The sequence below is a fragment of the Biomphalaria glabrata genome, chromosome 14 (genome assembly GCF_947242115.1).
Source record: "Biomphalaria glabrata chromosome 14, xgBioGlab47.1, whole genome shotgun sequence".
Taxonomy (NCBI): Eukaryota; Metazoa; Mollusca; class Gastropoda; family Planorbidae; genus Biomphalaria; species Biomphalaria glabrata.
The window spans coordinates 5,173,626-5,201,612 of record NC_074724.1 but is presented as its reverse complement, the minus strand read 5'-3'; the positions used below and the strand labels follow the sequence as shown (position 1 = coordinate 5,201,612).

At 36.0% G+C, this 27,987-nt stretch overlaps 2 protein-coding genes across 3 annotated transcripts in view; one reads left to right on the top strand and one right to left on the bottom strand.

Moving 5' to 3' along the window:
* Positions 1–10,454, bottom strand: part of LOC106055273 (monocarboxylate transporter 13-like) — a 51,229-nt gene extending 40,775 nt beyond the window's left edge. For both annotated transcript variants that reach the window (XM_056009484.1, XM_056009485.1), the window contains exon 1: positions 10,246–10,454. The gene's annotated coding sequence lies outside the window, so the exon portion shown is untranslated. The remainder of the gene's footprint in view (positions 1–10,245) is intronic.
* LOC106055271 (protein amalgam-like) lies at positions 15–27,775 on the top strand. The gene is made up of 9 exons (XM_013211460.2): positions 15–308; positions 15,140–15,246; positions 16,427–16,679; positions 17,092–17,252; positions 18,620–18,721; positions 20,093–20,192; positions 22,056–22,147; positions 23,545–23,686; positions 26,619–27,775. The coding sequence occupies exons 1-9, from the start codon at positions 260–262 to the stop codon at positions 26,744–26,746; spliced, it is 1,134 nt and encodes a 377-aa protein (XP_013066914.1). The 5' UTR covers positions 15–259; the 3' UTR covers positions 26,747–27,775.
* The last annotated feature ends 212 nt before the right edge of the window (positions 27,776–27,987 follow it).

The following is a 27,987-nucleotide window of genomic DNA, read 5'->3' as shown; positions in this document are numbered from 1 at the left end:
ACACCTCAGCTTTTAAATTGAAACAATACATTGGGTGCGCTGGTCAAGATGGCTGACTTGACCTAATTAGATCAAAGTTTTAGAGAAAAAAAATTGTTTTTAATATTCTAAAAGCTAAATAAAACAAATATAATTTAAGTTTGGATAACATTAGAGTATGTGGCTATATTCCTTGTTGAAAACGTGAAAATATATAATACAATAAAACTAACATTGTAATAGTTTGAATGTTCAGATTATCAAAAATTCATTTGACAAGATGGCGTGGATATACTTCTGTCTCGTCTCTTTCGTGTATTTTAGTTTTGGTAAGTTGTTTTAGAATTCACATCATAAAACAAATTCTAATGGAGAAACGAATATAATACAACAATATTGGGAGTATTATAACAGTAGTATAAGAATAGTTAGCAGCAGGGCCGGACTTAGGCCACTGCAAGCTATGCGGTCGCAGTGGGCCCCGCAATTTTATAGGCTCTGCGCTAATTCTGGGTGTAAATTATTACATTTAAAACATTATAACTTATATATAATAACAGGTTTTGCGTGGCTTCCTGATTTTCTAGAGGCTAGTGGAAATCTCTTGCAATTGCAAAATATAATAAAAGGTTCTGGAAATCTCCTGAAATTTAAAATCTCCTGAAAACTCACAAAAATCTCTTGAAAAATATACAAAATTGTCATTTTGGGGTAACAATCCTACGAGCTATAAAAAAAAACGGCATTGTCAGCTTTCATTTAATAAAAAATTATTGTAAAGACGAATGTATTTTTTAATACAAAATCTTAATGTTGACATTATGCTTATCCCTACCCTGACTAGGCCCCATGCAATCCGTTTCGCATAGGGCCCCGCAATAGCTAGGACCAGCCCTTGTTAGCAGTACTATAGCAATAACATGATATATATGTAGGAATATCAATAGAACTTCATTGCCGTGTCTTGGAATTAGAAATGTTAGTAGCCATGAATTGCCTTTTTTTTTTTTTTTTTAATTTGACCTGCATGGAACGGGATGCTCAAATTCAGCCATAAAAACCATTGTCCTAACCGAGTTGATGTCTCTAGTTATCATACAAGACTAGACTGACAGAAGGATATTGGCGTAGTTATCTTCTCTTTTTATTTGAAGGTGTGACTGTACGTTCAAAGAATTTTTCAATTATGTTCCTGTATAAAGGGAAATAACTTCGTATAATTTTTTTTTATTATAGCGTATACTATTTATAAGACTTGCGGTTAAATTATTTAATTCATTTTTTTTTCGATTTAATTTGGTAAATCATTAAAGCTATCAGATTAACTAATACTTCACCTGAAATAAAAATGTTTTTGAAATTAACTGTATTAAATAAGTTCAATAAACTCAAAACAAGTTTGAAATGTCCGAAATATGAAACTAAAGTAAAGTTGATTGACCACACTCTGAATTATATGTAATTTGTAACTGAAAACCGTCAAACCTACAAGTTATCCCCATGCGGCTAACGAGCTAGTAATTCTTTTCTCTGCGATATAATTCAACTGCTGAATTTATAGGAAAATCATGAGAACCGTTCTAGATATCCTCGAACGCGTCCAGGTTTTTAGTTTCTGGTTCCAGGTTTCATGAAGTTCTGACTTGTAAACAAAATCATCTTTATGTGAGAATGAAGCACGTATGAAATTGTGTTGTTATCATTCTATTTAAAATGTAAACATAATTAGAAATTAGTAGAATATAATAGGTTTAGTTATTACATTTACAAAGAAACTACATTAAAATTAGCGCCAATATTTTGTACACTATGACTCTATTACAAAATATTTTCGATAATCAAACAATAACCATAATCTTGTTAATACCGTTGGTCATAAAATTATAGTGAAGTAACTTTTTGTCTGCCCCCATCTGGGCTCATAAACCAGGGGTCGGCAACCTTGTGAGTCGAAAGAGCCAAAAATTACAATTTACCAAATTTTTTAGTTTTTAAAGAGCCACACTTTTTTTCTTGCCAACAATAAATGGTATCCACACAATTATTTTTTTAATTAAAAAAAAACGAATGTATTAATTCATATATACGTGTTTTTCCACACCAAATTAGATAATATATATATGGTTTTATTAGATAATTTATTGTTATTTCGGTAACAACAGAAGCAATTAAACATTTACTAACAACACTAACTTGTACTTCAATAACAAACAATGGAGAAAATTTAATGGGAGGTTGGCTGTGCATGGTTTTACAAAGTTTGGATACATTAGGCTCATAACTTGTTTTTAGTTTCAAACACGACTCTAAATTTTCATTTGTTAGTTGACTTCTTACTGTACTTTTTATTTATATAAGAATATAACTCTTGTTCGCACGAATATGTCGATTCGAAGATAGTCAGTACTTCAAATGCCAACTTCACCTCACTGTAACATTCTGGAAGACTATTCCATGCGTCGAATAAAGGCTAAGTGCCTCAACTCGAGATCATTTCTTTTAAAGTTGTCACATTTGTTGCGTAACGTGCATACATTTCTGGACCTCCAACCTTTCCAACTTGCTTTTTGACTCTGTACATTTTCCACTTCACAAAGTTTTACTTTTTAAATCGATCAATTGAATTTTTATAGAAATCCAGTATCCATTTCAAATGGCTCAATGTGGATTTCGTTACGATTTGTGTTGAGAGGATTTATTAGGAATGCTAGAATAGTTTTGTTGAACTACTCAAATCTGTCAAGAAATTCATCTTTGATTTTTTTTATAACTGTGCTGAAGTAATTTGTGTTAATATTTGCACTGATTTTTATTGCGATACTGCTTTAGACATTTAAAATGAAGTAAGTGCCAAAAGAATTAATTTTTCTTCAAAATAAACTAATTCTTCGACCAAAACATAGGCTGGGTTTTATTTTCCTTGCAGTTGTAGATTCAGCTCGTTTCCTTTCGCTGTTATATCCACCATAAAGTACAAATTTTGCTACCATTTGTCGTTCTCTTATTCAGGGTGATTTTTTCATTTAGGAATGTATTTATTTCATTTAAGCACAAAGCAAAACGATTCAAGCCATCGTACTTTATTGTAAATAAGGATGTCGGAATACTGTGTCTCCATCTCGTTAAAGAGTTCTTTAAACTGAAGATGGTAGAGTTGCTGTTTTAACTATTTTATTTAACTCGATCTTATTGTCTTCAAGGCATTTTTGCACCGCATTCGCTCTATCTTCCCCTCTAATTTGTCATGAGAGTAGAAATCCTAGAAGATCTTCTTTTGGACCTTGGGAAGACATATACCTGGCAAAATGGGCAATTTATGCCGCGCCTTTTATGTCGCAAGACTAGCAAGTGATAAGACAGAAAAAAGTTGAATATCTTTCCCTTGCAAATATGTTACATTTGAAGATATTTTAGCTATTCTATCTTGTACTGTTTTAGCGGAAAGTGACATATCTTTGACTTTTTTTTTTCAAGGTTTCTGTTTTTTTTTTTTTATTAAATCACGAAACAGTTCCTCAGACGCACGTAGGAAGCAGTCTTTGACATACTCACCATCTGAAAATGGTTTGCCTTTTTGTGCAATTTCTATTGGTACCTCAAAGCTTGCCAGATTAGCATTACTTGTAGATTGCTTCTAACTTTGAGAAGAGCATTGGCTTCTAACTCATTTACTTGAAACAACAAACTATACGTAACATCCAATGCACGTAGTGAAGATGCCGTTTCGTCTTGCGTCGAAAGCGAAATAAAACCTACATAGAAACACCCGACGACGGCGTCATTTGAGAGCTTCCGACGACTGACGACACTTACGACGCGTGTACTGGGGGGGGGGTGGTATAAGGCTGAGAGATAGTATCGGTGCCTACTCTTCGTTAAACGATTCAGAACTATTTTGAAAAATGTTTCAATAAAATAAATAATATTTGCGTATGGAACTGAAGAGCCGCAAATTCACATCCAAAGAGCCGCATGTGGCTCGCGAGCCGCAGGTTGCCGACCCCGGTCATAAACCTTAACTTACTAAGGTTATAACTACTCACTCTCACTCACTGTCTGGTAAAAAGTTTGTACACGTTATTTTTCCGACACCCAATCTCGGATCAATCTGAAATTTTCGCACAATCATATCTTTTACCTGACAACAAAAACTAAATCTAGATAACTATACAATCTTCTGGAGACTTGAAACATGAGATCGAATTGAGGTCGTTACCTTACCTTTTTTTTATTTTAGAAATGAGAAGTTTTATTTCCGGAGAAGAAAAAGTATTTTGAAATTGTAAGTTTATCTCCAAAATCTATAACTTCAAGAATCGGATCAAATGTGATAATTTTTAACGTTTGGCCATCTCCTGAAAAGGTTTGCCCAACACGGTTATAGAACATCTTTGAAAATGAGTTGAATCCAGTACAAATTACAAGTGATATGCATAATATGAAAAGATCAAACAAAGCTTAAGGGTTTATTTAAAGAATTTTTACAAATAAATCGAACATAAAAGGAATATGTCATTGAACCTTGGTTACGCCAATATTAGAGTATGCGCCCTTTTTTTCGGACGCCTAAACTGAATAAAACATTTTTTTAAATCCTTTATTTTTTATGAATTCATAAATTAGGTGTAATTGTATCCATTACTTTGGATCACTCATGTAGTGAAATTTGTAATAGATCTAATCTAACAACAATAAATCTGTGCGGTTACAAATATTTTGATCACTAATTGCTTTTTGTTTAGCACAATTTCATGCGTTTAGCGTTCTCAATGTGCGATGATCCTTTGCAAGGAGCAGACGGGAAGTGAAGGGTGAGAGAAAGAAGGGGGGGGGGGGTCTGTGTCAAGGCTTCCGTGATAGCATTTTGAAACGTATTTTAATAAAAAAACAATTTGTACGACCTGAATTCGAACTCAGAAGCTGCTCAGAACCAAGTTCTGTGGAGAGGCGTGGTTTCGGCCCAATGATCCCCCTGGGAGTACACAGGATTAAGTAAGTGAAATGAAGTGAATTCGAACTTAAGGGTTTAATCTTCCTCAAGTCAAGACACTAATAATTTCATAATTCGATATCTAACAAAATAATTAAGCTTTTCTTCTAGTTCTGTTTAATCAATAGAAAAGTAATAATTTCTTTAATCTAATATGCATTTTAAACTACTAAAGTGTATTGACCGATTTAAGGGAGAGAATAATTTATTGAGAAAAAAAAATTGATTCGACTAGAAATCACTAGATAGTTATTATACAAATGTTACTATCGTTCTTCTATAATACAAAATTAATCAAAATTGTGTACATTTGTCTAGGTATTAATTGTAAAAAGAAATTACATACTTATGATTTTATACACTTAGAGTCTATTACAAAAAGTTTTTTCATAACTTTATCAAATCATAAACTCTTCGTTTCAACATATCATTGCATTATTTTACTCTTTTGGTAACTTCTCTGTCTGTTCTGATAACGGGCTATTAACTCATGAGTTTAAATCTTATATTGTTCCAAACATTTTTGAAAATTACTTTAATCCAGATTGATGGAGATGTCCTATGCAAGTTTTTTTCAAAGCTAATATCAACTCACCAGGGCCAGCCTTTGGCCACTGCAACCTATGCGGTCGAATAGGGCCCCACGCCAAAATTCTAGGTGTAAATTATTAAATTAAACCATTATAACTTTATATAATAAAAGGGTTTCTGCTGCCTCCTGATTTTCCTGGGGGTCGTGAAAATCTCCTGTAATTGCAAAGTATACAAAAAGTCCTGTAAATCTCCTAAAATTATTGAAATCTCCTGAAAACTGATACAAATCTGAAAAAATGACAAAATTGTCATTTCGGAGGTGCCAATCCTACACGCGATAAAAAAGGAATAGTCAGCTTTCTTTTAATAACAATTTATTGTAAAGACGAGTGTTTTTCGAATACAAAATCTTAATTTTGACATTATTATTATCCCTACCAAGAATGGGACCCGCGCATCCGCTTTGCATAGGGCCCCGCAATTGTTAGGTCCGGACTTGCAACTCACTCTGTCTGTCTGGCTAAAAATTGAACACGTTATTTCTCCCAAACCCACTCTCGGATCAAGTTGTAACTTTGCAAAATTATTCATTAACAAAGACAATAAATGAATCAATAAAAAGAATTAACAAAGAAGTCAATAAATTAATGTTAATCATTGATTTTTTTATAACAAGGGCATTAATTCTTCAGTAATCAGAGATATGGCTTAAAATTTGGAGTTTCGTCCCCTTAGAGAATTGTACTTCTCCCGTAGTTCTCCCACACTCGTTCTCTGATCAAGTTCAAACTTTAAACGATTATTTATTGTACCTAACAAAACCTGAATCCGTTATAAAATTGATAAAAATTAATTTAAAATGAATAAAGTTAGTAATTAACTATTTTGTTTGAGATCGAAGAAGGAAAATAACTTCTACATCATCAACATCTATAGTTCTAAATGAGGAGTTCTTCACTTTTAGCTTAGGCGATCCAGGCAGCCCCCTAGGCCTCTGATTGGTGGCGTGTGGGGAGGGGGGTCATGAACTGGACTAAAAAAACAACAACTTAGAAACTTACATCCAGTCCCAAACATTGCAAAGCACTATGGCTCTGTCTAGTACCCAAGCTGGCCAAGCTCTTCGTCTCTATTACACCTCTACTTTTATTCACAAACGTTTACACCTACTTTTTATACTACTTATGTTTGAAGACAATTGTAGCTTCGTTTTGTTGAGAATGGGCAATATTCGGACATAGCAACGTAAGAGGAGAAGTGGCGTTCCTTACAAACATACCGAATGCGCTTTATTAAGTTTCGTTTCTCGTCAGCCGTTTCCACATTTGGCAGCATCAGCTTTGGACACTCTGAACGAAGAAGGTAAACGCTAACACGTGGTCAAATAGTTACAAGAAATGGTCAACGAATAGAGGCTAATTCGCAACATGAGGTCCAGGGCATGGTCACGAAAGATGCAGGGTCAAGCGCTGTAGACGAAAGTCAGCATATCGACATTGATTGGAGAGATCCAGGGTTATGGTCATCTTCAATTAGCAATAAAGAAAGTCTTGACCAGGTCGAGAAGGGACAGTTTCGTGATTCTTTAAGAAAGTATCTGCAAGATGAGAATTCTAAGAACCGGTCGTTCCACTTGATATTTTTTATTCAGGCCTTAAAAAGGCTGTATTTTTGTTTTTTCTGCAGATTGTTTTCAGATCTTTAAAAAAAAAAAAACTTATCTAGAAGGAAAGAACTCCGTACTTAAAACTATATCTACCGATATGTACAAGTTATTTCCCTTATTCGATATCAAACAAATAATTATAAATACCAATAATTAATTGACTAATTGAGCATATTTTTTAATTGATTCATGTTTGTTAGGTAAAAAAAAATATATATGTTTAAAGTATCAACCGGATCGGAGAATGTGTGAGAGAGAAATAGCGTTAATGATTATTTAAGATGACTAAACAAATTTAGCCATATCTGTGAATACCGAAGTATTAGTTTCTCTTGTTGCTATAAAACAAAATAATGAATTACGAGTAAATAATTCACAATTTTATTACTTTCATTTACTTTATATTGATTCATGTCTTGTCTTTGTCATTGAATAATTGTGCGAAGTTTCAGCTTGATGCAAGAATGGGTTTGGGTGACATAACGTGTACATACTTTTATAACCAGACATACGAACTGACAGACAGACAGACAGAATGAGTTGATATAAGTTTTATAAAAGTATGTAATGGAAAGGGGTGGCTGAATGGTAAAGCGCATGGAATTCGAAACGAGAAGTTCAGGTTTCGAATCTCGGTGAGGACAAAGATTTTTAATTTTGGTATTTTTACGGCGCCACTGAATCAAACCAGCACTTAATCAAGCGGTTGATCGTTGTCTTGGCCACATGACCGCCTCGTTATCCGCAATGGAGACTTTACTTTTGTTTTTAAAGCAAGGAGTACATGAATAAGTTTCCACTCCACATTCCCCACCCACAATCCTTCCTCTAACAACAAAATCATTGTTCTAGTAGTTAATTTACATTTCAGCGTATCTTAATATTAGACCTATCTTTGGTGCCCCAACTGTTATGAATCTTCTAAAGTTTATCGATTTCTCGTAAATGTATTTTTATCAATGTGTAATTCAAGAAGAAGCCACGCCTCAGTCTAGACACTTTTAGCTTCCGGGTAAGCTGACGGCTTGTAAATATTATGTTTACCTGAACAGTAGGTACACATATTTTCTGAAGAAACAGTGAGAGGGGGGGGGAGAGAAGGCATAGAGAGGGAGGAGAAAGAGAGAGCGAGAGAGTGGGGAGAGAAGGCATAGAGAGGGAGGAGAAAGAGATAGGGAGAGAGTGGGGAGAGAAGGCATAGAGAGGGAGGAGAAAGAGATAGGGAGAAAGTGGGGAGAGAAGGCATAGAGAGGCAGGAGAAAGACATAGGGAGAAACTGGGGAGAGAAGGCATAGAGAGGAAGGAGAAAGAGATAGGGAGAAAGTGGGAAGAGAAGGCATAGAGAGGCAGTAGAAAGAGATAGAGATAAAGTGGGATGAGAAGGCATAGAGAGGGAGGAGAAAGAGATAGGGAGAAAGTGGGAAGAGAAGGCATAGAGAGGGAGGAGAAAGAGATAGGGAGAAAGTGGGAAGAGAAGGCATAGAGAGGTAATAGAAAGAGATATGGAGAGAGTGGGAAGAGAAGGCATAGAGAGGGAGGAGAAAGAGATAGGGAGAGAGTGGGAGAGAAGGCATAGAGAGAGAGGAGAAAGAGATAGGGAGAGAGTGGGAGAGAAGGCATAGAGAGAGAGGAGAAAGAGATAGGGAGAGAGTGGGGAGTAAAGGCATAGAGAGGCAGGAGAAAGAGATACGGAGAGAGTCGGGAGAGAAGGCATAGAGAGGCAGGAGAAAGAGATAGGGAGAAAGTGGTGAGAGAAAGCATAGAGAGGGAGGAGAAAGAGATACGGAGAGAGTGGGGAGAGAATGCATAGAGAGGGAGGAGAAAGAGATAGAGATAAAGTGGGAAGAGATGGCATAGAGAGGGAGGAGAAAGAGATAGGGAGAAAGTGGGGAGAGAAGGCATAGAGAGGGAGGAGAAAGAGATAGGGAGAGAGTAGGGAGAGAATGCATAGAGAGGGAGGAGAAAGAGATAGGGAGTAAGTGGGAAAAGAAGGCATAGAGAAGGAGGAGAAAGAGATAGAGAAAGAGTGGGGAGAGAAGGCATAGAGAGGGAGGAGAAAGAGATAGGGAGAAAGTGGGGAGAGAAGGCATAGAGAGGCAGGAGAAAGACATAGGGAGAAACTGGGGAGAGAAGGCATAGAGAGGAAGGAGAAAGAGATAGGGAGAAAGTGGGAAGAGAAGGCATAGAGAGGGAGGAGAAAGAGATAGGGAAAGAGTGGGGAGAGAAAGCATAGAGAGGGAGGAGAAAGAGATAGAGATAAAGTGGGAAGAGAAGGCATAGAGAGGGAGGAGAAAGAGATACGGAGAAAGTGGGAAGAGAAGGCATAGAGAGGGAGGAGAAAGAGATACGGAGAGAGTGGTGAGAGAGGGCATAGAGAGGGAGCAGAAAGAGATACGGAGAGAGTGGTGAGAGAAGGCATAGAGAAAGAGGAGGAGGAGAAAGGGAGGGAATGGAAAAGAAAAGAAAAAGTTTGGGGGAAAGAGATGTGGGGCAGTGAAGAAGAGAGAGAGAGAAAGAGACAGAAAAAAAGAAAGATTGGGGATGAAGAAAAAAAAAAACAAACAAACAAACAAACAAAAGAGATAGTGCAAGAGATAGAAAGAAGGAGGCAGATCCGTATACAGACTTCAAAAGGCCCTTAGCTATTTGTGATATAGGGTTTTCAGGGATGACCTTTATTAGTTTATTAGTTATTAGTCCAGATATTATATGTCAGTGTTAAATATTTGTGTGTGTGTGTGGGGGGGGGCTATAGCTTGTGCTGCCATTAGGTAAATCCGAGGGTGAAGGGGAGGGGGGGAGAGAAAAATAGTCAAAAGGAAAAGAGAGAAAAGCGGAACAGATAGAGGAAGAGAGACAGGGGGAGGAAGAGAAAGAACAAGAGAGAAGGATCTATAGAGAATGAGGGAGAGTGGAAGGGAAAGAGAGAGGGAGAGAGACAGGAGAGAGAAAAAGACAGAGAGAATTTCACAGATACAATAAAAGACATAGAAAGAGCGGAACAATTGAAAGTTTTAAGGACAAGGAATAAAATTATTCTAAAATTCATCTCTTGATTAATTAATCGAATTCTTACCTGATCTTTACTTAGAACATAATGACACTCTAAACGGTGTGCCTTAGTAATCAACCGTTAACTAATTACTTGAAACTTTCCCTTACGAAACACATTCAGGTATAAAGATGTCATTTTATTTTAAATACTGTACAAATATCACAATCGACTTTGTCATGGTCATACTCTCGTAGTTAAAAGGGAATCCCCAATAATATATTAGAAAATTCAATGTGTCTTGTACTTGCTGTTGCTGTATAGACTCTCTCTCTCTCTCTCTCTCGCTCTCTCTCTCTCCCTCCCTCTCTCTCTCTCTATATATATATATAGATAGATGTTATGTTTTCTCAGAGGTTCTCTGTTGTCTATTTAAGGTGTCGTAAAAGTTAAAGAGACCAGGGGGGAGGGCAATATAGCACGCACCTACATATAAACCCCACCTTACATTACAGACACATACTGAGTACAAAATTCAATACCAGTTTCACGCAACCACATTCGGAGCATCAGAACACATCCACGACCCTAGGGATCCACCGACAATTAGTCACAAGGCATTAGTTCACTTAATACTTAATATAAATAAGACTATAAACTTCAAAATTCTTTCACGCGAAGTCATGACACCAGCAAACTCATATTCAAGATATATATTTCATAACAAAACACTAGGGCTAACACTTTAAACTGTACAGAAACTTCCACTCGACCCCAAGACACCAGCAAACTCATATTCAAGATACTATTTCATAACAAAACACTAGGGCTAACACTTTACACTGTACAATACTTCCACACAACCCCAAGACACCAGCAAACTCATATTCAAGATACTATTTCATAACAAAACACTAGGGCTAACACTTTAAACTGTACAATACTTCCACACGACCCCAAGACACCAGCAAACTCATATTCAAGATACTATTTCATAACAAAACACTAGGGCTAACACTTTAAACTGTACAATACTTCAACGCAACCCCAAGACACCAACAAACTCATATTCAAGATACTATTTCATAACAAAACACTAGGGCTAACACTTTAAACTGTACAATACTTCCACTCGACCCCAAGACACCAGCAAACTCATATTCAAGATACTATTTCATAACAAAACACTAGGGCTAACACTTTAAACTGTACAATACTTCCACTCGACCCCAAGACACCAGCAAACTCATATTCAAGATACTATTTCATAACAAAACACTAGGGCTAACACTTTAAACTGTACAATACTTCCACTCGACCCCAAGACACCAGCAAACTCATATTCAAGATACTATTTCATAACAAAACACTAGGGCTAACACTTTAAACTGTACAAAACTTCCACTCGACCCCAAGACACCAGCAAACTCATATTCAAGATACAATTTTAAAACAAAACACTAGGGCTAACACTTTACACTGTACAATACTTCCAGGCGACACCAATAAACTCATATTTAAGGTACTTTTTACAACAAAACGCTAGGGATAGATTAATAAAACTGTACAATAATTTCACGCGAAACCAAGACACCTCCATAATCTTTTATTATAGCTAAATACGTTACTTTAAAAAGTTACAAATTACAGCACGCGGGCAATATCTTGTCGCGACTTAGTGGTATTCGGTCCTTTTTAATGTCGGCACGAAGAATACAAATTCATAAAAAAAACTAGATTACAAAGACAGGCGGCACCAATCGTATTCACCAATAAACCAGGAATATACAAGTAATGTTTTTTTAGCGGCCCCCGAAAGGGGAAAAGACGCTATTAGTTTTGTGTGGCCTATCTGTCCGTGCGTTCATCCCGTTTAGATCTCAGAAACTAGAAGAGAAAAAGAAAATCCAACATCATGATATTTTAGATCAAAGTTTTGATGCAACGGCTACTTTTTATTCTTTTCCGAAAATGAAACATCTCATTTTTTAAATTATCTGTGCAAGCTGATTTTGTTAAAAACACACACCACTTTTTCAATGAAAAACTTCAGAGGAGGTCATTTTTTTTTTATGTCACAGACTTCTCCATAAACAAACGAAGCTACATTCATAGATTTGCGCATTATAAAATAGATTTTCCATTTATTAACTAACTCATGGAATAGAATGCTGTTTTAAATGTTGTTTTTAAAAAAGAATTTTGATACGAACTGCTTTTTAGTTATTAGTTTCAAAAATAACGAACTACTTTTATAGCAGCAAATGTCCGTGAATGTAAATGATGTCATCTTGAAAATGCTGATAACGAGAAACATATGTATTTGGAATGTCCATTATTCCTTAAAGTTATAAGTACTGTAAGGGACCTACTAGAAGCTGTGGCAACTATGTGAATGTTAACTTGTCTATTGTTTTAAACAAGCTGCCAAAACTAAAAAATAAAATGGAACATGACTTCAACTTGATTATTGTTTCCGAATACAGGAATCTTGTTTGCGCTAGCTGGCTGAAAGCTCTATATAATCATTAAGTGTTTGATCCTAATCACTTAGAATTGACATTTAGGAACATTATTGATTTTAGGGTAGAGAATTATCTAGTTTAATTTTTCATATGCTTGTACAATACTCAGGCAGTATTCCTGAAATGAAGTGTTGGGGGTCAGGGATATTTGATATTGTCTTGATTGTTCTGGGGTAGAGGATCTTGTATCATTTTTTCTGTCTCTGGTGGTTTCAAGAGCTAGGTAGTATGTCTTTGCTATTTAATAATATCTGTATTACTTTTGTTATATTTTTGTAAAGTAATTAAGTATAGGTTAATCATTTTTCAATTGTTTATGATTTAATACTTGTGAATTATGAATACCACAAAAGAGGAAAGAGGACCCATATGAGAGGCATATCAAGCCAAAAAAGGCAAAGAAAAGAGGCCTAAGGCCAAAGGATTCCTATGATGATAAAGCTAAAATTGAATAGACCAATTTCTAAGGTTTCCTAAAAATATAATAATAATAATATAGATGTCATTTTATTTTAAATACTGTACATATATCACAATCGAGTTTGTCATGGTCATACTCTCGTAGTTAAAAGGGAATCCCCAATAATATATTAGAAAATTCAATGTGTCTTGTACTTGCTGTTGCTGTATAGACTCTCTCTCTCTCTCTCTCTCGCTCTCTCTCTCTCTCTCTCTATATATATATATATATATATAGATAGATGTTATGTTTTCTCGGATGTTCTCTGTTGTCTATTTAAGGTGTCGTAAAAGTTAAAGAGACCAGGAGGGAGGGCAATATAGCACGCACCTACATATAAACCCCACCTTACATTACAGACACATACTGAGTACAAAATTCAATACCAGTTTCACGCAACCACATTCGGAGCATCAGAACACATCCACGACCCTAGGGATCCACCGACAATTAGTCACAAGGCATTAGTTCACTTAATACTTAATATAAATAAGACTATAAACTTCAAAATTCTTTCACGCGAAGTCATGACACCAGCAAACTCATATTCAAGATATATATTTCATAACAAAACACTAGGGCTAACACTTTAAACTGTACAGAAACTTCCACTCGACCCCAAGACACCAACAAACTCATATTCAAGATACTATTTCATAACAAAACACTAGGGCTAGACACTTTAAACTGTACAATACTTCCAGGCGACACCAATAAACTCATATTTAAGGTAGTTTTTACAACAAAACGCTAGGGATAGATTAATAAAACTGTACAATAATTTCACGCGAAACCAAGACACCTCCATAATCTTTTATTATAGCTAAATACGTTACTTTAAAAAGTTACAAATTACAGCACGCGGGCAATATCTTGACTCGACTTAGTGGTATTCGGTCCTTTTCAATGTAGGCACGAAGAGTACAAATTCATAACAAAACTAGATTACAAAGACAGGCGGCCCCAATCGAATTCACCAATAAACCAGTAATATTCAAGTAATGATTTTTTAGCGGCCCTCGAAAGGGAAAAAGACGCTATTAGTTTTGTCTTACCTATCTGTCCGTCCGTTCGTCCCGTTTAGATCTCAGAAACTAGAAGAAAAAATGAAAATCGAACATCATGATATTTTAGATCGAAGCTCTGATGCAACGGCTACTTTTTTTTCTTTTCCAAAGCTAAAGTACCACAAATTAAAATTATCTTTGCAAGCTGATTTTTAAAAAAAAATACATCACTTTTATATTATGTCCAACTTATATGCATACAAAATAGATTTTTCTCTTTAAAAAAAAAAGTATTTTAAAAATGTGTGTATTTGTAGTAGTTAGTATGACAGAACTAATTTAACTTAATAAAACAAATGTAAAATTATTTTTTTTTACATAAATCTAAAACCGTTTGAATAAATGTGTTAGAAATATGGTAAATAGTCATCTCACCAGCTAAAGAGCCTCCCGTGTTTGTTACTATTAATAGTAAATAATTGTAAAAAGTAGTTTATTTTTATGAAAAAAAAAACCTGCTAGCATAAGTGATTTTAACAATTAGATTTTTCGCTTTCAGAGAAAAAAAAAGTAGCCGTTGCATCAGAACTTTTAATGGTCTAAAATATTGTGATGTCGGGTTTTTACTATCTTTTCTAGTTTACGAGCTCTAAACGGGACGGACGGACGGACATAAATTCCACACAAAAATAATTGCGTCTATTCCCCTTTTGGGGGCCGATAAAATATTTTTAATCGCACAGATTTATTATAGTTAGTCTTGGTCTTTTACAAATGTAATTACATGACTGATCCAAACTAATTGATACCATTGCAATTAATATAAGATTAGTTTTTTTTTTTTTTTGTATTTTTTGTAATTTTGTGATTATAGTCAGTTCACCACGTTTGGTCTTCCCCTTATTTTGCTTGATGTAGATGCAAAGGTTTCTTTTTTATCTTTTGACAGCGAAAATATTGTAACAATATTGTTATTCCTATTTCAGTAAGATGCCAGGACCCTGAAATCGTCAATGACATATTACCGGAAGTGAAACGAGTCGGTCAGACAGCGATGATGAACTGTACAGTTGCCAGATTGGGTGACAATTCTGTAAGTCTGCCTTGCTCTCTCTCTCTCTCTCTCTCTCTCTCTCGCTATTTATATAAATAATGTAATCGAATGCAGAATGAACTGAATGAACTCAAAATTGTATTCACAAATATTCTAGGCTATCAAGGACATCCATCCATTCCAGTCCATGTAGGTCTCTGGCCTGCTTCAGCACATCCTTCCATTCTGATCTCTCTTAAGCGGTTCCCCGACAAAATAGCGCCGACAAAATAGCGCGAACAAAATAGCGCCGACAAAATAGCTCGGAAAAATATCTTTCAGTCATTCTGCAAAAATTAATTTAGATATCGTAAAATATGAATAGGGCCAATATTTGTTTTATTTCAATGTTATCATTATTTTTCAGTCATTTTGCAGGAAACACTTTAGATATCTTAAAACATAAATATCCAAACAGTAAGCAAAATTTATAATAGGCTAAAATAAATAAATTTGAAATATAGCATTTATTTATATTCCAAAAGTGCACTTCAAAAACATACAAAGATCCTTCCATACTTGTCAGATTTACACACTTACACACAACTTAGTTAAGGTGTAAGAATTGTCAGATAGAAACTTCATCAGTGGCTTGTTTTCGTGCTTTGGCAATAGAGCTGCAAGACGTCTGTTAAGTTGGAAGTACTTTGTCTTGCTTGCACTTTTACTTCGTTCTCCAGCATTGCACCTCAGGATCTTGTTCTCAGTGTTCTCCTGTTCTCTGAGGAAGTGAGAGATTAACATGTAGACACTGGCGTGGTGACCTTCAATGGACAGCTGAAATGCATGGTGCCATCCCTAGCCACATGACACCCTCGTTGACCAATTGCCACAGAAAAAGATAACCTTTATATCATCTACCCTATAGACTGCATAGACTGAAAGGGCAACTTTACTTTACTTTTTCAGATATATAATACGTGTACTTAATATGGCGATGCATATTTTTATATTATAATGCAGTTTAAAGAGACAGCAAATGGCTTCCCTCATGGAAAAAAATTATTTTAATAAAATAAGAGGAAAAGATGGAAATGAGATAAAATTTTCAAGAACTTTCTTTTCTCCACAAATGTGACATGCTTTTAGAGTTATTAATAGTTAGTGGGTTCCACAAAATCCTGTTCAAATTCTCCGCTTTCTTAAAATCTGTCACTGGTACTTTATATGTTGTCTGCAGGTGAGGTGGGTCTTCGACGGAAACATCCGTCAAGTCATCAGCAGCAACGAAGAAATCATGGTTATGAATCCATGGAAAGGTGGGGTTCCAAATTACAGGGTGCTCAGACTGCCTCAAGGGGACAGGGTTACCTTCGTCCTTGTGATCAGCCGAATCCGGCCGGAGTTTTCAGGAAAGTACATCTGCTCAGTGATGGTCCACAACCAGGCGGTGGATCACTGGACAACCAAAACTGGCTACCTGACTGTCTTACGTAAGTAGACAAATTAGCTAGTAGTTCTGCGTCATTAGTTGATGTGACTATTATCTTTACGTCAGTAGACAATGTAGCTATCAGAGTTACGTCCGTAGACAACATAGTTTTCAATTTTACGAGAGTAGACAATGTAGCTAACAGTTTTACGAAAGTAGGAAATATAGATATCAGATTTACGTCAGTAGACAATGAAGCTATTAGTTATACGTCAGCAGACAATGTATCATAGTTCATCTATCTTCAAAACGGCACGGGAATATAGGATCGATTTTGAGCTTGTAAACTTTTTCACGTCAATTCAAAGCGTCACCTACAAGGCCAGGCAGCGATTCTATGTCTGTCTTTGCACGTGTACATTTTTCTAAAAGTGTTTTTTTTTTTTTTTAATTGTTCCTGATATTCTCCCCAGAACCCCCAATGATACGACCAGGCTCCACAGACTCTGTTAAGATGGTCGACAAGGGAGGTAACACTAGCATCACCTGTGACGCTTACGGAGTTCCGTACCCTAATATCACCTGGGTCCGATCAGATGGGAAGCTGTTGCCTAATGGAAAGGCCATGTTCAGGGTACGAAATCTATGGCTTTTATAAGACAACATCATCATAAACGTTTATTTAGTAAAGGGAGAGTACCTTCTATTTACTCAAACATTTACTACTGGAGTTTTATCAGCATTATCTCCTCTTACTTTTAATTTACGTGTGATGAAAAAAAAAGTCTTTTTAGTATATGGAGCTACTTATTTACAGTTATAATTTGACAAAGACAGCATCACAGATGAAGAAATTAGAAACAGGATTAATCCAGTGATTGGACCCCACGATGACCTGCTAACCACTATAAAAGTCAACGTAAACTAATATTCTATGGCGATATCACCAATTACTAGGGCCTCTGGGCTAGCAAAGACCTTCCTTCAGGGAAATATTCCAGGAAAAAGAAGAAGAGGCAGACAGTGAAAGCGACTGGGAGACAACGTCAAAGAATGGACGGGCCTGCCATTGAATGAAATGAAATTCTATCCAATGCAAAAGACAGAGAAGAATGGAGAAAGACGATTGAGTGTGGTGCCCCAAAGGTTTAATAGACAAAGGGGTAGGTGAAGGTGAATGTGCTTGACATATAGTATATAGCATATGTGGAACACACAAATTGAGAAACTATGGCAAAAAACCCCCATAAAAACACAGTTATCCTGCTGACTTTACTATAATAGTCAGTGTATAGTCCAGGTAAAAATAAAATAAAAACATCAAGCCTCTGTACCAATCCTACAGCTGATGTTTGGATATATTTACTACGTCGCGTGACCCCTTTCTTTTTTTAAAACGTAATTCTGTATTCTTTTTCAACTAAAAATGGAAGCTTTTTTTTTTTCTAAATTACTATTCAAGATGCACAAAAGAACTGCATTAATTTCCCCTTTAATTTCCCCTTGAAATGGTTGTATTATCACATAACAGAGGTGCCCTGAGAAACTCTTTTAAGAACTTCTCAGGTGCCAGCTTGGCCAAGAGAACGTCTGGCTGCTAATGGCTTTCGAAATAGACAGCCGGGACATTTTTACAAAAGACGCGGAACACACTTGAGAAGCTACCACAGAGGACAGGGAAAGGAAAACCTAAATTCAACACTGGCAACAGTTTAGTCTGCGTTGGATGTGACAAAATATGTAGGTCACAGCTGGGTCTTAATAACTAAATAAAATACCGTACTCTTTCTAAGTCTTCAAAGCTGAAGGCAACATTTATTCAATCAGATTCTTTATATGGCCTGGTGCATGCACACAAATTATGACATATCTTTTAAAAAAAAAGCATAGCTTATCCACTATTTTTTTTAATTCTTTAGACCGGATACACCATAACGCTAGCTATTTATATGTTTTTTTTTTGACCATGTTTGAAAATCTCAAATTGTCTACTGTAAACAGGGAAGAACTCTTCCAATTCTATCGGCAGACGTGAAGTACTCGGGCGTGTACAAGTGTGTCGCTGACAACTTTATCAAACCTCCAGCTGAAGCCCTAACCCAGGTGAATGGAAATTTTTTTTTTACGAATACGTAAATCTTGTTAGTCAATATCAAAAAAAGAATAAATTTCAAATTAGACTGTGTTGGCAAACCCAATGGGGTCATTAAAGGGATAATGTAATCAATGTCAACATTTCTTCCCCATACTCTTCACACTCCCGTCTCTGTATAAATAACATAAACTAGGCTACTTTAATAAGCAACTTTTCAAAAACTAGAATAGATTGCATAATTTTACATGGCTATGATAAAAATCTATGTAAATGTGTATCTGTTATCAAGGCAAGTTATGCAAATCGCTACTTGGTTTGCGTGGTCAAGTGAAATATTTCATTACTTCTTAATATTCGGACCTGACCATGTCTTATTAGTGTTATCAATGCTACTTTGAACTTTGCTATCTATCTATCTATCTATCTATCTATCTATCTATCTATCTATCTATCTATCTATCTATCTATCTAATCGAACATCTGCGGACATTGGTTATGTTTGCGTATCTTGTGACAAAATATGTAGGTTGCAGCTAGGGCTGCGTAGTCACATGAAATTCTGCACTCCTCATTAATCTTCGGGCTCGAAGATAAGCCTTATTAATATTATTATATCATCTATCTATCTGTCTATCTATCTATCTATCTATCTATCTATCTATCTATCTATCTATCTATCTATCTATCTATCTATCTATCTATCTATCTATCTATCTTTCTATCTATCTATCTATCTATATCTATATATCTATCTTTCTATCTGTCTATCTAAAAAAATCTATCTATCTATCTCTCTATCTATCTATCTATCTATCTATCTATCTATCTATCTATCTATCTATCTATCTATCTATCTATCTAAGATAATCTATCTATCTGTCTGTCTATCTACCTATCTATCTATCTATCTATCTATCTATCTATCTATCTGTCTATCTATCTATCTATCTATCTATCTATCTATCTATCTATCTGTCTGTCTGTCTGTCTGTCTGTCTGTCTGTCTATCTATCTATCTATCTATCTATCTTTCTTTCTTTCTTTCTATCTTACTATCTCAGATAATCTATCTATCTAAGATAATCTATCTAATCTATCTATCTATCTATCTATCTATCTATCTATCTATTTATGTATGTATGTTTGTGTGTGTTATGTGCTATGGGTGAATGTATATGTGTGCTTTGTTTATTCATGTCTGTAACACAATTTATTTCAATCGCTTAGTATCATATTTGAAACTCATCCTACACACTAGCTGCTGTTTTAGTCATGGATACGTTGCCCCTGCTTTATATTGTCTCAGATGTACTTGTATATGTATTTGTTATACATACATAGATCAATTTGTCAAAGTCAGTATTAAATACGATGTCCAGGTGTACGTGTTTCAAGAGCCCACTGTCCGAGTCTTACAAAACTCTGTTGGTCAGTACGCCAATGGACGACTTGATGCTAAGCTGGACTGTATCGTCAGGGGTAAGTTAGTCATTTATCAATGCAATACGTTCAAACATGACCAGTGTTTGCCTTTTTTACTTTTTTATTTTTGAGTTCGTTTCATTGGAAAAAGAATAATTCATTAATTGGAAATAAATTAACTAATGATAAGCTTTCCCAGTAAAGGGGGGGGTTGTGGTCGAGTGTTAGAGCAACTGTTACGAGTTCGAATCCCAGTAAAGATTTGGATTCCTAGTATCTGTTGTTTTTACGACGTTCAGTTAGTTTCCCTGGTCGTGTGGTATGCGCTCTGGACTGTCGTTCGAGGATCATGATGGTCCTTGGTTGTGACCATTCCCGAGCTATCCTCCGACGTCCTGCTGGAGGTTTGGGCTTGGAAGTGATTATCTTCAAATATGAAGGAACATCTGAAAAGTGTAAATCAAAACAAAATTCATATGTGTTTTGTATGTTATGCCTTAGTTGGGGAATTTTAAGACATAACCCTGGATGTAGCAAAATATGCAGGTCACAGCTGGGGCTGCGCAGCCACGGGAAATACTGTATTCCTCACTAATCTTCGGACTCTAAGACAAGCCTTATTATCCACTGTTCATGTATTAGAGATTGGCATAAAAAAAACATGGCGGAAAGTTTTTTGGTGTATTCGGTGTAAAGGAAATGTTGATAAGCATAGTTTTTTTTTAAAAGTCACGTGACGACGTGTACAAATACTTTAGCTCTGCAGAATCAATTCTTGTAGCTCTTTTGTTTGAAACCTTTATCTAGTTGGCAATTTCAAAGTTCAATTTCGTGTCTCTGATATTGTCTAGTCTACCGTGAACATCTCTAGCACTAATGTCAAGTGTTTCTTTACTTAACATTGGCATTTATATTTCTTCTACTTCCTCGTTCTCATTTAACATGTCGTAGAGTTCAGATCAGTAATCTTATATCCTGAGATGAACTACGCAGTGGTTTCCAGATCAGGCAGTTCAGATCAGTAATCTTATATCATGAGATGAACTGCGCAGTGGTTTCCAGATCAGGCAGTTCAGATCAGTAATCTTATATCATGAGATGAACTGCGCAGTGGTTTCCAGATCAGGCAGTTCAGATCAGTAATCTTATATCCTGAGATGAACTGCGCAGTGGTTTTTAGATCAGGCAGTTCTCCGTATAGTTTTTGTACTATAGTTCTGGGGCCAGAGTCTTGTTCGGTCCTCTTGATATATATCTTATCTTATCTTATCTTATGTAATACAGACGTTACTTCAAAAAAGAAGATGATTACGTCCTACGCGTCATGTATTCAGTCATGCATATTAACCAATGACTTAAATTCTGCAAAGTCTCTGTTTTCCTGGCTAGCTCAGGCAACCCATTCCATGCTCTAATAGCAATAGGGAAGAAGGAGTATTTGTACAAATTTGTCCTAGCATATGGGATGAGGAATGTGTCTTTATCTTTGTGTCTTTCAGAGTATGTTATTTAAATTTTGTTTTTGTATTTGAAGATTATGATTCAGTGTTTTAATGTATAATTGCTACTTTACTTTTTGTGTCTTCTGTCCTGAAGGCTTTCTAAATTTAGTGATTTAACTAAAGGTGTTACTCTAGTCAAATGTGAATATTCGTTTGTTATGAATCTCACTGCTCTATTTTGTGTCTGTTCCAGTTTCTTAATGTTTTCTATAGTATGCAGCTTTGAAGGCCATGGTCAGCTTTCTCTGATGATGCTCTACAAGGGCAGGCTTCTTTCGTCCCGACGTTATGCATCTATATTAATCTCTGATATCTGCTTACAAACAATCAATTATTTTAATTAACCTATTTTAAAGAATGCATTGCTATATATAGTATAAACAAGAAACGTGTTTAATCCAAATCTTCATGAATCCAGGTTATCCCACGCCCACAGTGTACTGGATGGTGAAGAATGGAGATCAAAAAGTGATACTCACAGACAGTGACAAGTACGAGACAACGAAACAAGTGAGTCCGTTTTTAATTTCAGACTTAGGACTAACCACATCACCGCTAAAAAAACATGTCGAAACCAAGATCAGGGCCGGCCTTAGGCATAGGCAAACTAGGCAGCCGTCTAGGATGGTGGAGCTTTGTATGTCAATGGAAGAGTAGAGCCTTATGTATAAATAACTAAACTTGTGCCCAATGTAACTGGTGTACAGTTTACACTAGTCTGACTAGGTTTTAAATAAATTGTATAATTTTTTTTTTTTTTCGCTTTTTATTTTTACAAGACCTATATCATTTTAAATAAGCGTTAACTCTATTTCTCCCTCACCTATTCTCTGATCAAGTTGGTGCTTTATTTATTGTACTTAACAAAACATGAATAAGTAAACAAAATTACTCAATCGGTCATTGGTAATTATTTTGTTAAATCTAGAATAAGTGGAATAACTTGTACATTATTGGTAGATATAGTTTTAAGGGCCAAGTTCTTCTCTTTTAGGTAAGCTTTGTTGTTGTTGTTGTTGCTGTTGTTGGTTGTTGTTGTTGTTGTTGTTATTGTTGTTGTTATTGTTGGTTGTTGTTGTTATTGTTGGTTGTTGTTGTTATTGTTGGTTGTTGTTGGTGGTTGTTGATGTTGTTGTGTAAGATTTTTTAATATTTTCCTTGTTTTATTTTTCTATTTCATTTGGGGCCTCCAAATTCACTTAGGGCATCTAATTATCTAAGGCCGTCCCTGCCAAGAGAATTTTCGCATGTTTCGGATGTTCCTTCAGAGTTAAAAGAAATAAAATCCTAGTCTAAATCTTCCACAGAACGAAGCTGCAGAGGGACCATCGACACGACCAAACGACAGTCCAGAGTGCATACCATCGACCAGGCTGCGATCCAATAATAATTATATCTTTTTTTGGTGAAGACAGCTGACAGAAACTATTAAAACTCACCCTTCTTTTTATTTTCTTCCATTTGAATATTATCAAAACTTAGGCTAGCCAAACTGAATCCAACTTTAAGGTGGAATCGTATAATAGACTACAGATACACATATTTTAACGTTTAACGATAGGATGCGCTGTAGCTGAGTGGTAAAACGCTTGACTTCCGAACCGAAGGGGTCCATGATTCGAATCCTGTTGAAGACAAGGGCGCTCTGATTTCACCCAGCTATAATATGTACCTGGTATTAGTAGTGGAAAAGTAAAGGCGGTTGGTCGTTGTGTTGTCCACATGGCACCCTCTCTAACAGTGGACCACAGAAACAGGTGACCTTTAGATCATCTGCCCTATAAGTCGCAAGGTCTGAAAGGAAAACTTTACCATTTACTTTACTATTTTAACACTTACATGTGATTGTGTCAGAGGCGTGCAGAATACTTAAAATATACTAACTCTTACATTCGACCTTGTAACAGGCTACAGATACTCAAAACTTGCTTAACGGTGAGCAGTGGTATACTCTGAAAATTCGCTACATCCAAGCTCTGGACTACAGGGATTACTACTGTGTGGGTGTCAACAGCATAGGTGAAGGAAATGCCACTGTCAATGTATTCTGTAAGTCTGCCAAGTCACCGTCAGTGTATTCTGTGAGTCTGTCATGTCACTGTCAATGTATTCTGTCAGTAATGTCACTGTCTATATATTATGTCATCTCTGTCACTGTCAATGTATTCTGTCAGTCATGTAACTGTCAATGTATTGTGTCAGTCATGTAACTGTCAATGTATTGTGTCAGTCATGACACTGTAAATATATATGTTGTCAGCCATATCACTGTCAATGCATTCTGTGAGTCTGTCATATCACTGTCAATGTATTATGTAAGTCTGTCGTAGCACTGTCAATGTATTCTGTAAGTCTTTCGTAGCACTGTCAATGTATTCTATGAGTCTGTCATACCATTGTCAATGTATTCTGTAAGTCTGTCGTAGCACTGTCAATGTATTCTGTGAGTCTGTCATGTCACTGTCAATGTATTCTGTAAGTCTGTCATGTCACTGTCAATGCATTCTGTAAGTCTGTCATGTCACTGTCAATGTATTCTGTAAGTCTGTCATGTCACTGTCAATGTATTCTGTGAGTCTGTCATGTCACTGTCAATGTATTCTGTCAGTCATGTCATTGTCTATATATTCTGTCATCTCTGTCACTGTCAATGTATTCTGTCAGTCATGTCACTGTCAATGTATTGTGTCAGTCATGACACTGTAAATATATATGTAGTCAGCCATATCACTGTCAATGCATTCTGTGAGTCTGTCATATCACTGTCAATGTATTCTGTAAGTCTGTCGTAGCACTGTCAATGTATTCTGTAAGTCTGTCTTAGCACTGTCAATGTATTCTGTAAGTCTTTCGTAGCACTGTCAATGTATTCTGTGAGTCTGTCATGTCACTGTCAATGTATTCTGTAAGTCTGTCATGTCACTGTCAATGCATTCTGTAAGTCTGTCATGTCACTGTCAATGTATTCTGTAAGTCTGTCATGTCACTGTCAATGTATTCTGTGAGTCTGTCATGTCACTGTCAATGTAATCTGTCTGTCTTGTCATTGTCTATATATTCTGTCATCTCTGTCACTGTCAATGTATTCTGTCAGTCATGTCACTGTCAATGTATTGTGTCAGTCATGACACTGTAAATATATATGTAGTCAGCCATATCACTGTCAATGCATTCTGTGAGTCTGTCATTTCACTGTCAATGTATTCTGTAAGTCTGTCGTAGCACTGTCAATGTATTCTTTAAGTCTGTCATAGCACTGTCAATGTATTCTGTAAGTCTTTCGTAGCACTGTCAATGTATTCTGTGAGTCTGTCATATCACTGTCAATGTATTCTGTAAGTCTGTCGTAGCACTGTCAATGTATTCTGTGAGTCTGTCATGTCACTGTCAATGTATTCTGTCAGTCATGTCATTGTCTATATATTCTGTCATCTCTGTCACTGTCAATGTATTCTGTCAGTCATGTCACTGTCAATGTATTGTGTCAGTCATGACACTGTAAATATATATGTAGTCAGCCATATCACTGTCAATGCATTCTGTAAGTCTGTCGTAGCACTGTCAATGTATTCTGTGAGTCTGTCATGTCACTGTCAATGTATTTTGTAAGTCTGTCATGTCACTGTCAATGTATTCTGTCAGATATGTCACTGTTAATGTATTCTGTCAGATATGTCACTGTCAATGAATTCTGTAAGTCTGTCATGTGACTGTCAAGGTATTCTGTTTGTCATGTTACTGTCAATCTATTCTGTAAGTCTGTCATGTTACTATCAATGTATTCTGTCAGTCATGTCACTGTCAATGTATTCTGTAAATCAGTCTGTCAACCATACATGTTTTTAATGTCTGTAGAACCTAACCTATATATGATTTAATTCAATTCAACATAATTCTTAGCTGTTAATATTTTCATTTATAGAAAATTGAGATATATTTAATTTTTTTTATTCAAATAAAAGAAAGTAACAGTTTCTTTTAGATAAATACAGTGGTTCTTCACTTAGCGCTAATGTTTCATTTAGATTCCACCAATGATAATTACATTTCCGCGAAGTTGGCACGCTTTTTACTATTTTTTACTATTTAAATATTACAGCCTTACAAATAACCTTGATCTGCTGGAGGCTGTTAGGACTGTCTAGAACAGCGGCTCTCAACCTTTTAAGCTTGGCGACCCCTTTTAATTATCCCCCACTCTGCCGCGACCCCCCCCCCCATAACATACACAGCAATAGAAGAATACACTAAATACAATCTATATTTTCAATGGTCTTAGGCGACCCATGACAAATCGTCCATCGACTCCTCATGGGGTTGCGACCCACAGGTCGAGAACCCCTGGTCTAGAAGGATAAATTACATTTCCACAGCTGCACTGGTTCGAACACTTATCCCTCATGGGGGACGACAGCTCGCCAAAAGCGATCTATTGTGGCGTGCTTTTAAAGGAGGACACTGTTAGAGATAGAGCCTAACCCTAAGCGCTATAAAGATCAGCTCCTACGCCATTTCGCTCTCACCAATAGCTCGTCGTTACGTCGTACAGATATGTGACATGGCAACAGTCTATTGGTCTAAATTGCCCACAGGTTGCAACGTTGCAGGCTCAGGACATCTGTAACAATTTGTCTTTATACAGCCCGACCAGTCAGCCATGCAACTGTTGATCTAGTCGCGCCCTTAAAAGCGAAACAGCAAGAAAAAAATATCTTTACATTTAACTTTTTTTTTTCAAACCCGAGAAACAGCGAGTTCACGCAAAATGAACCGCGCAGAAAAGTGGAGGCACCCTGCATCCTAAGATCTAGAATGAAATTTTCTTCTCAGAAACAGAAAACATTGAAGTAACATCTTTGAACAATACTGTTGAGACTTAAAATTTAATCGAGTTTATATTGTATGTACTCTTTTAGTATTGAAATTTACATCTTTTATAGAATATGTTACAATAGTGGAAATAATATGTTAATTGTTTCAGCTACGTGGGATTGCCAAGGGCCGCTGTGTTATTCTTTGGACCCAAGTAGACCCAACAGTGCAAACTTTCCACAATTAGCGCCCTTCAGTATTCTTCTGTTTTCAACGCTGCTATTTCTTGTTACGTGAATCGCCACTTATGACGTCAATAGACATTTTGATGGCAGTTCATGATTACTAATAACATATGTACATATCAACATTTTATTACATTCTTTTTTAAAAACTTTCTGTTCTTGTTTTTTTTTACTTAACATTTTTGTTAATCTCAATCACTGTATTATAAATAGTAAATAGGTCCGTTGCCACGTTCATTAAAAAAATGGAAGGGAATGTTAACGAAAGAGTGAGAGAGAGAGAAAGAGAGAGAGAGAGAGAGAGAGAAAGAGAAAGAAAGTAAGAGAGGAGAGAAAGAGTAAAAAAGAAAGAGTGAGAGAAAGAATAAGTTAGAGGAGGGAGAGAGAGAGGCTTAGAGAGAACTTGAGAGAGAGATAGAGAAAGGCACTAAGAATAACTGTCACTAGCTTGATACACTTTGGCTTTCCATCATGATTTTAAATGTCTTAATGTTGAAATCATTTTTAAAAATTATTTAATTATTTTATTGTAATTATTTCCTACGCCTATATTATTTCTTGCACGTTTTATTGTCAGTATTAAATTTTTCGTAATGTTTCTAAGAATCGTTCATGTTAGCCATTCTGAAGATTGAAAGAAATTCTATTTCCAAAACTTTGACACACGTCCAGCCAAAAGTTTTTTGTTTTTTTTTGTTTTTTTGTACCAAATAACTATGTGATAGTATCTAAGCCAGGGGTTCTCAACCTGTGGCTCGCGACCCCTTTGTGGGGTCGATTGACGATTTGCCAGGGGTCGCCTAAGACCATCGAAAATATGGATTGTTATTGTCTATTCTTTTATTGCAGTGTGGGTGGGGGTCGCGGCAGAGTGGGGGATTATAATAAGGGGTCGCCGAGCAAAAAAAAAGTTGAGAACCGCTGATCTAAGGAAAGTCGCCTTTATAATTTGATATATAGTCACTAAAAATGGGGGAAAAGATTTAAATAAATTTCTAGGAACAAAGTCAATAATTAAGCACAAGTAAAACAAATAGCACATCTGTAATGTTTTCTATTAAAATAATTTCACAAACTGTAATTAATCTCGTTTCAATCTTTTTTTAATTTCATGAATAGAAATGAGGGAAACATCACATCATACATTGAAACGAATCCTTGTTGACATCTAGAGCTTGTTCACTTCAATGATTGAATCTCGATTGAAGGAAATTATTCTTTAGGTCCTACTGTAGAAAAAGAAAGCTTTTGAGGTGTTCACGGAACAAACAAACATACATAAAACCATACATT